The following is a 14676-nucleotide window of genomic DNA, read 5'->3' on the forward strand; positions in this document are numbered from 1 at the left end:
AGCTTTGGTTTTCAGAGGTTTGGGGGTTCTGCAACTGTGAGTAAGATTTGAGGACCTAGAGATTAATTTAGGGAGAATTTTAAGTATAGAATTGTCCTTAGTTCTGCACAGTTCTGGTCACTTACTAGAAATGAAAGTATCACAGACCCCACTCTAGACATAATGGATCAGAATCTGCATTTTAAGAATCTGCGTTTAATAAGATCCTTAAAGTTTAAGAAGTACTGCAGTTGATGATCCTGAAGGCTTCTTCCATCTCACAGTTGGAGTGTAGGTGGTTTTAGGAAACCAAATAACGTGGCTGTTTCAGTGTTGATTATTGTATTTGGATAAGAAAATAGTAATATATCAAGTATTATTTTCATGTAAATGACTAATGTAGATTTCTTTTCTATTTTCTTTTTTCTTTTTCTTTTTTTTGGCTTCCATTTTAGGTCAAATCTTGGGGGTAATACCTGTTTGAATTTGTAAAAAGTCTCTGATGTAGTATAAAATTATCCTAAGTTTTATCATTCTGTATCATGGAAATAATTAGAATCCAAAAATTTTAAATGGTTTTAAATCAAATGTTTTTCTTAATCTTACCAGATAATAAAATTATAGTATTAGCCAAATTTTATATGGAAACACTAAATATATCATAAAACTTGCTTAATTTTGGACAATAACCTATTCTGATATTTTGTTGAATAGTTTAACATTTGAAGTTAAATATTGTAAGAGATTAACTGCAAAGCAAATGAGTATCTGATTTACTTGATTGGAAATGTTTAACTTTATTAGTCTTTGGAATATAGAAATTTCTCTCAAACTTATTTAAGGAAAGGGTCTTCTCTCGTAGGTTTTTTTTTTTAATATGGCAGTAATGTCTGTTTTGTTCACTGTTAAATTACTAGCACTTGGCATATTGTATGTATTCACAAATATTTGTTGAATGAAGAGTTTGTTTTTTGATGATTCTGCTGTTTTCAAATGAGAAAGAGACTTGTAGGATTCTGAAAACTTGAGTTTTTAGACAATTGAGCATCTCCTCATTAAGTAATTGAGTTAAATAATCTTTCTGATATTATATAATTGTGATTTTCTTTTGAAAATTTCTTTAATTGTGAAAGATATGATTTAAACAGATGAGAAATAACACATTTATATAGCTTCAAGCAAACACTTGTTTAAGAGATAGAACATTTGAGTTCTGAGCGTTTGAGAAGTGCCCTGTGTACTGTCCTCTTATTGCATGCTCCCTTTCTTCCTTTATCTCCAGAGAGAGCCGTTTTGTTTAGTTTCATTTTAAAAACCTCTGAATAGATCCTTAAACAATAAGTTGTTTAGCTTTGAAAACTGACTAGCAAGCATAAATAAAACTTTATTAAGGAAGAGTGATGTTAATATTAGATCAAATCTCATTGAAGAAGGTAGGTTGAATATCTGAGTCATAGTCTGGTTTCAGCTTTCATGAGAATTTATAAGAACTCTTTTCAGGAAAGTCAGTGGAAAAGGTTTTAAGTGAATCTTGGGAAATAACATCTGTTTCTATAGTTGGTCATCTGACAGTGCTGCTGTGTAGACCAGGTACTTACTGGATGCTACTTACTGGATGCTCAGCAGTATTTTCAGAGGGCCTGGGCTACCCTGTACTTTATTCTGAATCACCATGGCCTACTTTCAGCTCTTGGAAAGAAGTCAGGGGAGACCACTTCTGTAGGTGAAATAGTATCTTCAGCTGATTCAAGAAGGAGATCATGAGGGCAGAGTAATAACTTCATTGGCAGGCATTCTGTCCTCTGGTTAAAAAGATGAGTACCCAGGATGAGGAAAAAAACAAATAAAAATACGAACAACAAGAGTTGTGTGGCCTTTTATAGAAGAAGAAACAAAAAAAAAAACCTCTTACTGAGGGACATAAAAAAAAAGGTATGTATAAATGGAAGAATATTATTTGAGAGTTAGGAAGACTCACTATTATAAATTCTCCTTAAAAGACTCTTAACCCAGATTTCTCTTCATGGGTCAGTCATTGAAAGCTTCTTAGACCAATCACATATATTTGCTTTATTCTTCTGCATAGCACTATTCCCATCTTATATAACTGAATATTTACTTGTTTGTCTTTTTCCGTCTTCTGGAATGTAAACATAGGAAGGTGTGTAAATTTATGAGGGTATGCTTGTTGTTCTTCCCTTACTAGACTGTAGACTATGAGGGAATGTTTTATGCCTTGTGATACCCCCAGCACCTTAAACTTACAGCACATAGGAAGCAGTCAATGACTGATGAGTGAATGAATGAATAAATAAAACTGTCCTTTTTCTCATAATCCACAGCACTTACTGTCTATTCCATAGTTTTTTGGTCATTAATTTTGTTCATTTTAACATCTTATAATACTTTCTATTATTTTCATTTGGTTCAGTGTCTAATTGTTTCATTCCTGTAAGACATTCTTCTCTGTGCTCCTTGATGGCAGGAGTGGGACAAATGCTTCCTTTGTATACCTCAACAGTACAAGGCAAATGGTTGGAGGAACTTGTTGAATTGAATAAATTTATTCATAGTGACTTAAATTGCTAAAATCCAGTTTGTCCTCAACAAAAGGAGTATTTTTAATAGATAATACAGTATAATTCTAAATGAAATAGGGTTTTTTGTTTATTTTTAAGGATGGAGAATTTTTGGAAATGTTTTTGAGCTCAGTAAATTTTGATAACTGGAAGTTGGAAGTTGTGCAGTTATAATTTTACAAATTCATGCAATTTGAATAAAAGAAAAATACAACAGTTTTCAATGAGATACGGATTTCTTACCTGGAAATTTTAATTTTTAAAACGTCTCATTATGCTGTAGTTGTATTGGGACTAACTTTTAAAATGAAATATTCTAAGTAAGTACAACTTTGTAGTCTTAACCTTTTATACATGCTTTTGCATATATAAATTATAAATGTTTTTATAAATACTTTGTTATCACTTCTCATGACAGCTTATCATTTAACGATTTGTGTAACTTTTTCTTGCTGTACATATACATTGCCACTAGATTTTTTAAAAAATCATTGCTGATATGCTATAAATTTGTCACTGCATACAGATTTTGTATATTGTTGCTTGTAGATAAATTTCCAAGAGTGCACTTAACACTTTTCAGAAGAGATATTTTTAACAGTTACTGAAATAATATCATAAATACTTAAGAGAAATATAAACTGCGTAAAAATCTTGCTCATTCTTTTCTAATTCATATGGAAAATTATTTGTTTATTGAAACTTTTTTTTCCCCTGCTTTATTTCAGACCAGTCTATCCATATGGGGATGGGGAAGCCTTGGCATTGTCCTTTCTCTAATAACGTTTGGACCCTTTGTAATATTTTATTTGGCATTTTATATCCTCTGCTTTGTGGGTGGGTAAGTATTCTCAATGATAATTTTACAATTCATGTGATGTTCAGTTGTTCAGAATTGAAACAAATGACCATGAGACCTCAAGAAAAAAGAAATTACCATGAAAAATGGCAGTATGATTTATTTGTGAATTCTGTCTTTGCAAATGGTTTTTACCAAAGTTAAAAATAGTAAAATTAAGATACCTATAGAAATAGAAGTGATGGTGGTTATTTGTACCAGGAATATGGGTATTCATCTTCAAAAATAAATTTCAGTTTCCAAAGACAACCTTTTTTGTGTAATTTGAAAAGTTAAAAAATTTTTGTACGCCTTCTGGTGTTATTCCCCCTTTAAGGTTAAAATTCTCTTCTCTTTGATAGTAAGATCTAAGTTAAATTCAGATGATGCATCAAGTTTTACATAGTAGAAGATAGACTTTGAACAATAATGTTAATTATTTACCTTAGTGAATGCTGTCATTTTGTTCTAGAAAATTCAAACAGACACCTGATTTTGCAGTTCTCTCTTCATGGTTTTTGATTTACAATGTTTATGCTTTACTTTGAGTTGATAAACCTTTTAGGAGAGATTTCAGTTATGATTTACTACAGCATCCTATGTAGGACATTTAGTATCAGATATGAACTGTATGTAGGAAAATGTATAGATAAGAGAGATGCTTAGATATTCTAACCAAGGTAGTTTAGCTGAAGTGAGTATTTTGTTGTTTATATAAATGTATATATGTGTGTGTATGTATATGTATCTATATGATACCTTCATGTAATTATTTGTGCAGTGAATACTCATCAGTTCTTATGAAGAAATCTTTGAGGCCCCAAACATTTGGAGGAGTTGTTTGAGTCCACAGATTTAGAGGACTTAGCTGAATTGAACAGGATGTATATAAACTGTGGCCTGAGAGATTGTCTAAATAGACCCTAGGAATATGGCTTCTGAATATATCTACCACCTGTCACCTCTTTCAGGATATGGGTTTGAAAGTCAAGTGTAGCCGTTTTATAGGGCGGTCACCCACTGATTGTTGAACAAGTGAGAATTAATTAAACTGAGAAGCTACCTCAAGAACTATTCATAAAACTGCATTTTATTTTAGACTTAGTATTTTCATTATAATTGTTTGTCTGTGGTACTGTGTAGTGAAAAAATTAAGAAATAAGCCGTAGTAATCTGATAAATGGAGTTTTGAATATCTTTATGGATTATAAACATGATTGAAGACTTTGTTGATCTGCAGCCATTAGGGCTTCCTAAATTACACTCCTCAGTCACAAATTAAGGCCAGAGCTGCATGGTTGCATAGCTGCATGGTTTCATAGCTGCATGGTTGTACCACTCCCCCCAAGGTTACGGCTGCTTTTACTGATTGGAAAGGAAATTGCCTTGAGGAGATGTTTCTCTGAAAAGGAAAGATTTCTTTTATTTCAATAATTGACTAAGCCTTTGGCAAAAGTGAAGAAGGATTTCAGAATATTTTCCAATACTTCAGAAAGGGAGGAAATTGCAGCTTTATAAACAAAGGCAGCTTTATAGACCTTGGAAGGTAAAGGGTCGGAGAAGTGTTTTTCTCTTAGACTAAACTGCTCCATATAAAATTTGGGACACGTGATGAATCCGTTCTTTTCTTTTCTTTTATTTATAGACTTTATTTTTTAGAGCAGTTTCAGGTTAACAGCAGAATTGAGCAGAAAATACAGAGTTTGCACATAGCCCTCCCAACCTGCACATATATACTCCCCTACCCTCAATATACCTCATCAGTGTGGCATATTAGTACATCCATTCATTTCAAAGTCACAGGAATCTTTGTTGTTCCCCTTCTGAGTCTGCTAATTTATCAAGAAATAATTTCAAAAAAATTTTTGGATACTTGTAAAGTTCTGTAAATTTTTTAGATAGGGTGGGATATTGGTAAGTGGGTGATGGCCACTAAAAACTCTAGATAATATTAAGTCATATGGTAGAGTCTGAAATTCCAAGTTCATGTTATGTTATGAATTTATCTGATATACTGTTCCAGACTGTTGACCTCAGTGAAGCTCACTGTCACAATAAGGGGACTTAATTTATATACTAGCAAGGGTCCCAAAATCATCTCAGGGGATTAGTTAATTAAGCATTCCCAGGTTACTCAGTTACAGTCAATGAGTATCATAATTCCTGAGTCAAAAATCTTTCTAATTTTGGCTCTAATGAAGAACAATTGTCCCTTCTTTAATGTAACTTAGTATAGTTATGAATTTTATGAGCCTTATGAATTTTAAGAGCAAAAATACGCTTTTAAATATCAATCTTAAGTACAATAATCACATTTTATATAATTAAAAATCATTTCTTAGTTTTAGTGGTTTGTTTGGTTGTTGTGTAAGTTTTTAAAGATGTGTTCTTTTTCCTACTTAATATGCAAGTCAGAGAAGAATTTATACTTTTTTTTTTTTTTAACAGAAACTACCCTCCCTTTTTTTTGGCTAGTAAAACTTAAGTTTTTGAGTTCTGCAGTTTTACCTATATACATGTAAAGAAAAGCCTTGAAAAGAAAACCACTCAGGAATTTTGGGGGGGGGTTGTTTTGGTTTTCCTTCTTCCTTTTTGGGGGGGTTGTCATTTTGGGATACCATCAATAAAGATAGAGGTTAATGGCATTTATTATATTTGTTTGGTTATGCAATTATTTGTAGCACCTGTTTTTACTAAACCTCAAGGCTGAAGCTATTAATTAGGTTCTTTCTAAGATCGCACTGTTCCTTAGCTTACTTTTCTACTGTCATACTGTGGACAAAGGTTAATGTTTTATCAGTCTGTTTCATGATAATGTTTTTAGAAATACATTGTTAACTTAATACAAGCATTTTATTGTGTCTGTAAATATGACCAAATTTCTTCTTAGTAATAATATCAGATACAGCACCGATATGTGAAATTTACTGATAATTCTGAGTCTAGCCTTTTAAAAAAAGAAACAAACAGAATTGATGACAAGTTGATTTAACTTTACTGCTGTTCTCCACCCTTCTCCCTACTTTTGTGGTACTTGTACTGAAGAGCAGTGAAGTGGCAGGTAGCCACAAAAAGCGGAAGACCTTGAGAATCTTCCCTTCAGGCTGACCATATTCAATTTTTCACTGTTCCCTTTTTGTCACTACATTCTTTCAATCATTGTAAGGTTACTATAAATTATTATAAAATTAAATTTTAATTTTCTTTTATGGATTTCCTGTCTACTTAGTAGTGCTTAGATTTATATGGTAAATTTTAAAGTAGGAAATACTGATTGCATTTGTCAATACTTAAAATATTTCCAAACCAGTATTTACCTTTACTGCGTAATTGTTTTAAAAGTAATTAATGCTTTATGATATATTTGTATTTCTTTTTTTAATTCCAGGCTTATTTTAAAGAAGTTATAAATTAGCTCTTTGTTTTTTTTCCCGTATAGCCTTTATTTGTTTATTCTATTTTCCTAGTGGCAAGTTATATCTTTAATTAGTTAACAGAACTATAGAAGTGTGTGATTCAGCTATAGATGTACAGTCTCATTTGTCTTTATCCTTGGTTATTAGCTTGCCTACTTATTTAGTGAAGGCTTATTTTCCTGAAGTTTGAAAGTGTTACCCGGGATTCTTTATGAAATATATTGGATGAAAACTTGGAAAGGAATTATTGTATAAATTCACAAAATGTTTATAGTTGTTTTAAACTTCAGCATATAACAAAATCTGTCAGTTCCTTGCCTTGCCAAGGTCACAAACTGACTTTTTAGTGAAGGATAAGCCATGTATTAAATCTGAAAAAATATATTTGGTAATGTGTTAAATTATAGTAAAATTTTGTTTTTGTACCTATAATTAAATATTTTCAGAGGTTTTGTGGTTACTCTCCTGTTTGGAAAAACAAACTCAGAGAAGTACCTAGAGCAGTGTGAACATTCATTTCTTCCTCCAACATCAACGGGGATTCCTAAGGTAAGTAGGGGAAAGGAATATGAAACCTTGAAGTCCTTTTTGTATGCAATGATGATAATGTGACCATCTTTATATGGCTTTTCCTATAATTTCCCTATGTTCACTAATGCTCACTATAAATTTATGAGAGAGTATCTGATCAGGCTTCAGTTATTATTGTGGGATTGGAATGGTTTTTCTTGTATGAAGAGAGGCAGACAGTCTGGAGTTGATGTCAGTAATTTAATTTTACAATTATTAACTTGTCCATTGTGTGCTAATGAGACTTTCATATTGATAAATAAATACATTTTTCTAAAACTTACTTAACTTTAAAAGTAACCTCTGAGACTTATTTCTGTCTTCCTTTAAAACACCCATTAATGTATATTCTTTGGGTTTGCTCACAAATCTTTCTGAAGAAATGAACCTTTTCTTTTTTTGAATCATTTTTAAGCCATCCATAGTTTCCATTCATTTAAGTTGTACATAGAGAGGATGCAAAATGTTTTAAGAGTTAAGATCCTAAACAGTAATAAATCAGTCAAGACTGTTTAAGTCTTTATATCTATTTTTTAATACATGGTATAAAAATAATTATTTTGATTTGCTGTTCCTAAAATGATTTGTAAGTATGTTTTATGAAAAAAATCTTAGAAGTTGCATGCTATAACTTGAAACATTTTTTTTTCACATGTATTTGTGCTTTGGTTTGTATTTTTAATTGAAGAGGGTACCACTACTTTTCACCCTATTTCCAGGTCACGGATCTTTCTAAAGACTACAGAAAAAATGAAATTTCTTTTCTTTTCTTTAGTTGTTAAAAATCATCCATAGATAAAATCAATTAAAAATATATTCATTTAGCAGCTGGTATACTGTTTTGGGCTGGGAGGGAGAAAGAGGAAACAGGGCAGTATTTAACAAAGACATTTGACTCACCTGAAACACTAACTTATGAATATAAAATGTCATTGAAATATAGCAACAGTGTGTGTGTATATTTTCAGTTTCTCACATTCTGAATAATATTTGCTGATTATTAAGTTTTTTGAGGATAATGAGATTTTTTTTCCCTGGATGTCTAGTTTTGTTACTTTGGAAAATAGTATTTGCTTTATATTCAAGTCTCAAGAAATAAGGTTATTTATTGTCTTGAAGATAATGCAGGGTAGTTACAATGAATGTTCAGTTAGAAGTAAACTACAGAGATTTTAAGTCAAGAAACTATGCAATAAAATGTTATGGTTTCCTTTCAGTGCTTAGAAGAAATGAAACGGGAAGCCAGGACTATAAAGATTGATAGAAGATTGACAGGTGCCAATATAATTGATGAACCTCTCCAGCAAGTGAGTTTCAGTATGTGGTATTTGAATTCCGTATGTTGTGTGCTAGGTGTATTTCTTTTGAAAATACTAAGAAATAATTTTATTATTTATGTAATATGCTGGAGATTCATTATAATGCTATCCTTGGATTCTATACTTAAGATGCTGCCTTATTTATGGACTTATTTATAATAAGTGTAGTTGAATTCACATTTAGGAAAAAGGTTTTTACTGACATTTGACAATGTTTCTAATTATTTTATGGTTAAAATGTTACTCTTTAGCTGATGAACAAGCATAGTGGTTTGATAAATCAGACATTTTTCCTGCTAGATTTATTACTTTTTAGAATAGGTATTCCTGATTTGTTCCAAAAATATTTTTTAAATTAGAATTAAAATTATTCTCTTCCAAAATATTTTTCATTGATGCTTGATGGTATGATTATTAAAAATAATGTGTATGTTACAATTCTAATATTATTTTATAGATGAACTATTTAGCTTATCTGATTTGTAAAAACATTATACATTAAGTTATATTATTTGCTGTTTATTGGCTAACAATACTGTTGGCAGAATCAAAGGTATTAGAATTTAGTGAACTATGTCATTTTTGTAATTTGACTGCAGTGAATCTGATGATATAATCTTGGAAAAATGTTTTCTTTTGAGAATTAGGGTGTCGACATTATTTTGCATCTCATTTTATCAAACTGATTAAAACTCTTCATTATACTATGGCATTGGAAATTTATTTTTTTCTGCAAACTTCATCCTTACCTGAATTTTGGTAGGACTTGGATACAGATAATTCTTTAATTTAAAAAAAAAATTGGGCAGTGTATGAATTGGGCTACCAAGTTAATTTAAAAGTTTTGGAAGTGGTTTTTAGCATATTGATACCTTTGTAATGAAGGCAATTATTTACCACCACAATTTAGTATGTAGAAAATAAATAGAATTTGCAAATAATAGTTTTAGATTGAAGTTTGCCACTAAATCCTAAAAATTTCTTTTTTTCTGCAATATTTTTGTTTTAGGTTATCCAGTTTTCCTTGAGGGATTATGTCCAGTATTGGTATTATACACTAAGTGATGATGAATCTTTTCTTCTTGAAATTAGACAGACTCTTCAAAATGCACTCATTCAGTTTGCTACTAGGTAAGGTCACTGCATTGTATTTATGCAGAAAAATTTAAACGTATTGTTTGTATTAATAGAGAAAATAACTTTTAAGTGTGAGGAGAAAATTGATTTTTACAAGGTAAGTAGAACAGGATATTATTATTGTGGGATAACTCTTAGATTATAGAACTAGAGCCCTAAAAACCTTTACTCCTTCAAATTTAACCTTTGCATTTACAGAATGTTTATCTTGATTAAAAACCCTATTCTCTTAGTCAATTTCTTCCTCAGGGTCCAATTATCCAATCATGTGATTATTCAAAGTCTTTTTTTTTTTTAATATATGTTTATTGTTACTCGCAGCACCTTCTGAAGTATAAGTGCCCCCCCCATCCTTTTTAAATGGAGATACTGGGATTTTAACCCAAGACCTCATGATTACTAAAGATGTGCTCTATCACTGAGCTATATCCTCTCCCCTACTCCACTTACTGATAATACTTTTTTTCCCTCTTCCCTGGATATTGTTTTGTTTTGAATTGCACATCACTCCTTTATTGTACTGTTCTGGAAATAGGATTTAGTACAGTTATGCTCAAAATGAGCCAAATGGCAGGGACAAACAACTAGAACATGATTCAGAAATCAGACACAGTGAAAGACACACTTGAACGTGATTAAGAGGCATTTCACTGCCATAAAACAGTAAGGCAAGGGAGAGATTCTAAAATACACAGCAGGCTGAATTCCTATATTTTAGAAGTCAAGGAGCTTATCTCATGTTGGTGTAAGGAATGGCTTATTTTCTGATGTCAACCACCACTAGAAACCCCAAGTTTTTTTGTTGTTCATATTTTAAAATATTTACAGATATAAATAATATATGAAATGTTTAATATATACAACTATATACTTTAGGTAGGTAGATACTTTTTTTTTTTTTTTTTGGTAAAAGTAAATGTAACACGTAAACATCCAGGATTGATCCCAATCTTCTGAAGCCAGCTCCTCTGGAGTATGGAAGGAAATGTTTGTTTGCATCACCATGCAGTTTGCATTCTTCTACTGGAATCACTAGAGCCTCCCAGATAGTCATCTGACTACAGACTAGTATAGGACTACCTCCTGGAAACACAAATAAGCTCTCTTGCTCCGCCTCATTGGTCACACTTAACATGGTTCCTCCATGTCCCCTTTCCACCCTCTTCGATAAATCTTCCCTTGGCATGGACTGAGGATCCATGCCCCAGAGGTGCTGTTCTGACTAGATTGTATGAAGGAAGTGGAAACGAGACAAAATGGCTAAAACGAAATTGAGAGCCACTGATTTCCATCTGAAGCTGCAACTTAAGATGCCTACAGATGTGGTCAGTGTGACATGTTCAGGGGAGAGGTGCAGAGGAATGGGTTGGGCCGGGAGGGTGTTCTTGGGAAAGTAGTCGGCCTGCTTGCCTGCACTTTTTGGCCTTGCCCTGGGCAGCCACAGCCTCCATGACTTTCCTTATGGGCTCTTCATTTCCCAGGAACTCCAAGGGCTTGATGAGCTTCAGGTTCTTGTCCAGTTCGTAGATAGTGGGAATGTCAGTGGGCAGGAGCAGCTCCATGGTAGCCTCTTCAGAGAGACCCTCCAGATGGGTGACAGTGCTCTGAAGACTGTTGCCATGGACTGTCTGCAGAACCCCTTCCTCTCCTCCATCTGGGGAACAATTTTTTCATTCCAGAAGGTCAGAGCTCTGGCAGTAGTGTCCTTCAGACTCTCACAGGAGGGTAGCTGGTCTTCAGTGAGATCTGCATACCTGCAGTTCTTACTGATGTTGCTATAAACGGTTGAGCTTCATTGGAGGTGGTGGGACATCATAGTGCCTCCAGATCTTTACCTGGGCTTCGCCATGCTTAGCAGCAGTTTCTGCTTTATTGAGGCCAGGTCCTCACTACTGGCGGCCACACTTGGTCAGTGGCATCCAGCACTGCACAGAGGGTCCAGATTGTTTTCTTCTGCATGGTGGTGAAACAGATGTCAAACTCATAGCCAGCATCTTGTAGCACCTGTGCATGGCGCTTCATCTCCTACTGGGCTCAGGTTGGCTTCACACCAGCCGCAAATGCTGTTCTCCAGATTCCAGGTGTTTCCTCTGTGCGGGGTCAGCACCAGCTTGTAGGTGGCCGTGGCTTCAGGTGCAGCGTAGACTGGGGTTCACTGAGATTCAGAAGTCACCCCCAGATACTCTTTTATTCAAGTGCTATGGAAATAGTTCAGTAAAACTGCTCGCTTACCTTTGGCACATACCTAATGGAAGTCCTCTTAGAGGGAGAAGAAGCCAAAGTCAGTGGAGCATATTCAGTTTATTTACTTTTAGAAGAGAAGTATATTTTAATGAGTTTCCTTTAAGAAACTTTTCTTTTGTGAGATATACTAAAATTCTCACTTTACAAAACCCACTTATATATTGCCTCCGATATGACAAAATATTTTGGTCTATATCTTTGTACATAAACTACTTAATTTGGTAGGGGGGGAGGGACATTTCATATCCAGAAATTATTTAATTTTGAAAAAAGGAATTTATGTTTGGCTGAGTTTGCAGTCTTTTTTTCCTTTAATAAAAGATTTTGCTACCCATTACACAGAGATTTTCCTACTAGCCTGTCGCCTCAAGGCAGTAGGCTGCATGCTCTGACAGGAGTACATTCTCAAATCTGAAGGTGTTATTTTCCAGCCAACCCCTCTTCTCCTTCACTTAGGTTCTTGAGATAGTTTTGTACTTCTGAGAGTCTTGGAGGATAGAGCTTTGCCCTAGGGATTTTACCGTGTTTTCATCTCTGTCCGAATAGACATTTCTAGCTCATGCTGCTCTGTTGAGACTTTCCTTTTGTAATTCCGTTGATCTTAAGCTTTTGAGTAGGAGGTGAGTTCCTCAGCCTCAGGTCACTGAAGAGGCCTACGGTAAGGTTTATGGTTTGAATTATAACCTTGCTTAGATAGATTTGAGCTCCTCCCTTATGATTAACGGCAAACATTTATAAAGTGGTCAGCCATAATTACGAACGTAGACTCACTGGAACATGAATTATTATAATATAGTATAATGAAAGAAGTCAGAAGTTGGATTTTATCTCCTTTATTTTATATATGTAACATTATTGAGCATTAGGTATTTTTTTAGATAACTCTTCTGAATCACTCATTCATTGCTTTTTATAGTAACACCATCCTAATGATTTTTACTCCCTTTGTAAGGGTGGGAATAAGAAGAATTCATTATTCTTGTGTCAGACTGCTTAAGAGTATATTAAAATAAAACAAAATTTAGACCTGGAAAGAACTTTCGACTAGTAATTGGAACTCCTGAGTTCATATCCTGCTCTACCATTTAGCTGTGGGACTGTAAGCAGGTATTTTAAATTTTTTGGACTTTAGGTTTTCTCATATGTGAAATAAGCATAGTAGTACCTGTCCTGCTCTGCATTCCTCACAGGGTTATTGTCAGGATCAAATTCATCTATTCACTCAACTAGTATTTTGTGCCTACTTTGTACCAGCCAGATGCTGCAGATACAGCAGTGATTTAAGCAAAATCCTTGCTCAGTGGAATGTAATGAAAATAATATTTGTGAAAATGTTTAAAAAATTGTGAAGGAATTTAGAAATTTAAGTTTTTATGCCATCCAACATGTATAATTTCACAGATGAGGAAGGTAAGATCCAGAAAGGTTAAGTAGTTAGTGCAAGATTATCCAGTGAGTTGAGGGCAGAGTAAGAATTAGAATCAGATTGTTCTTAACAGTCACTGTTCTTTCCTCCATTCCCTACCAGATTTATTTTGATCTTGATTATTCGTCTTAGTTTCTCCCTCCTTTCTTTCCTCTCATGGCAGTGCTTTCCCTGTTGTTGATCCTCTAACCATCCTTAGACTTCCTGTCACAAGTTGTTTTTTTTTTCCTTTCTGTAAAATTCTTGTGCTATCAAATAGCTAAATATTTGGATGATAACAGGAAGAGCCAGGTTTCTCCCATCCTAGATTGATCTGAATTCATAGCTTTGGTTTGTCTTTGGCCTTAAGTTTTGGGGCAAATTCATCAGCCTCTCTTGAGCTTTAGTTTCCTTACTTGTAAAAAGCTGATAATAATTAAGGTACTTTTGAGGCTGCTTTCAGGCTAAAAATGATGTGACATAAAACCTGAAGCATACAGTAAGGTTCAGTTTGTGCCTTCTCTGTGAATGACTTTATTTTTGTCCATCATTGGCTTTTTCTATTACTACTAAAATGCATGTCTTCACCGAGGCTCCGTGACTATTTCCAATGCCAATATCAAGAAAATTAGGTCTGGTTCTAATCGTTTGAATACTTTAAAAATTCTTGTTCTGTGCTATCTGCTGTGCACTGTGAGGCGTCAATTATCACTTCTATCCTTCAAATTACAATCTTGTATAGGGTTCTTAACCAGAGGCCCATGAAGCCCTGAAAATGTATGCAAAATTGTCTGTGCTTTGTTTCCTGTTGAGTGGACTCCACAGATTTCATTTTTAGAAAGGGCCTTTGAACCCAGAAATGATTTAGAATCACCACATTCTACTGTTTATATTTATTCATCACTTTGGGGGAAACAGTCACGGAATATCAGCATAAAACAAAATGCTGATTTTGCAGTGTAACAGGAAGAAAAGGATATACTTAGAATCCAAAGTTCTGATTTTGAGCTTTAGCTCTAGTATTTATTAGGCCCAATGGCCTTGAATGCGCAAAAAGCAAATTCTTTAAATCTAGTGGTAACCCATCTCTTCTCATCAGGTTGTTGTTTGGATTAAATGATACCATATGTGAGAGAGTCCTTTGTAATGATAACACTCCATAGTAACATTAGTTCCTGTTATTCTAGCA

At 33.7% G+C, this 14676-nt stretch overlaps 1 protein-coding gene and 1 pseudogene across 3 annotated transcripts in view; one reads left to right on the forward strand and one right to left on the reverse strand.

Moving 5' to 3' along the window:
• The window catches only part of SNX13 (sorting nexin 13), a 110382-nt gene that overhangs the window by 34754 nt on the left and 60952 nt on the right, over positions 1-14676 (forward strand). For all 3 annotated transcript variants that reach the window (XM_031455005.2, XM_064487521.1, XM_010984650.3), the window contains exons 2-5: positions 3287-3399; positions 7259-7361; positions 8600-8689; positions 9711-9832. In XM_031455005.2, coding sequence (XP_031310865.1) covers positions 3287-3399; positions 7259-7361; positions 8600-8689; positions 9711-9832 — 428 coding nt within the window. The remainder of the gene's footprint in view (positions 1-3286; positions 3400-7258; positions 7362-8599; positions 8690-9710; positions 9833-14676) is intronic.
• Positions 11179-12485, reverse strand: LOC116154120 (phosphoglycerate mutase 1-like; annotated as a pseudogene).

This window comes from Camelus dromedarius, chromosome 7 (genome assembly GCF_036321535.1).
Source record: "Camelus dromedarius isolate mCamDro1 chromosome 7, mCamDro1.pat, whole genome shotgun sequence".
NCBI classification, from domain to species: Eukaryota; Metazoa; Chordata; class Mammalia; order Artiodactyla; family Camelidae; genus Camelus; species Camelus dromedarius.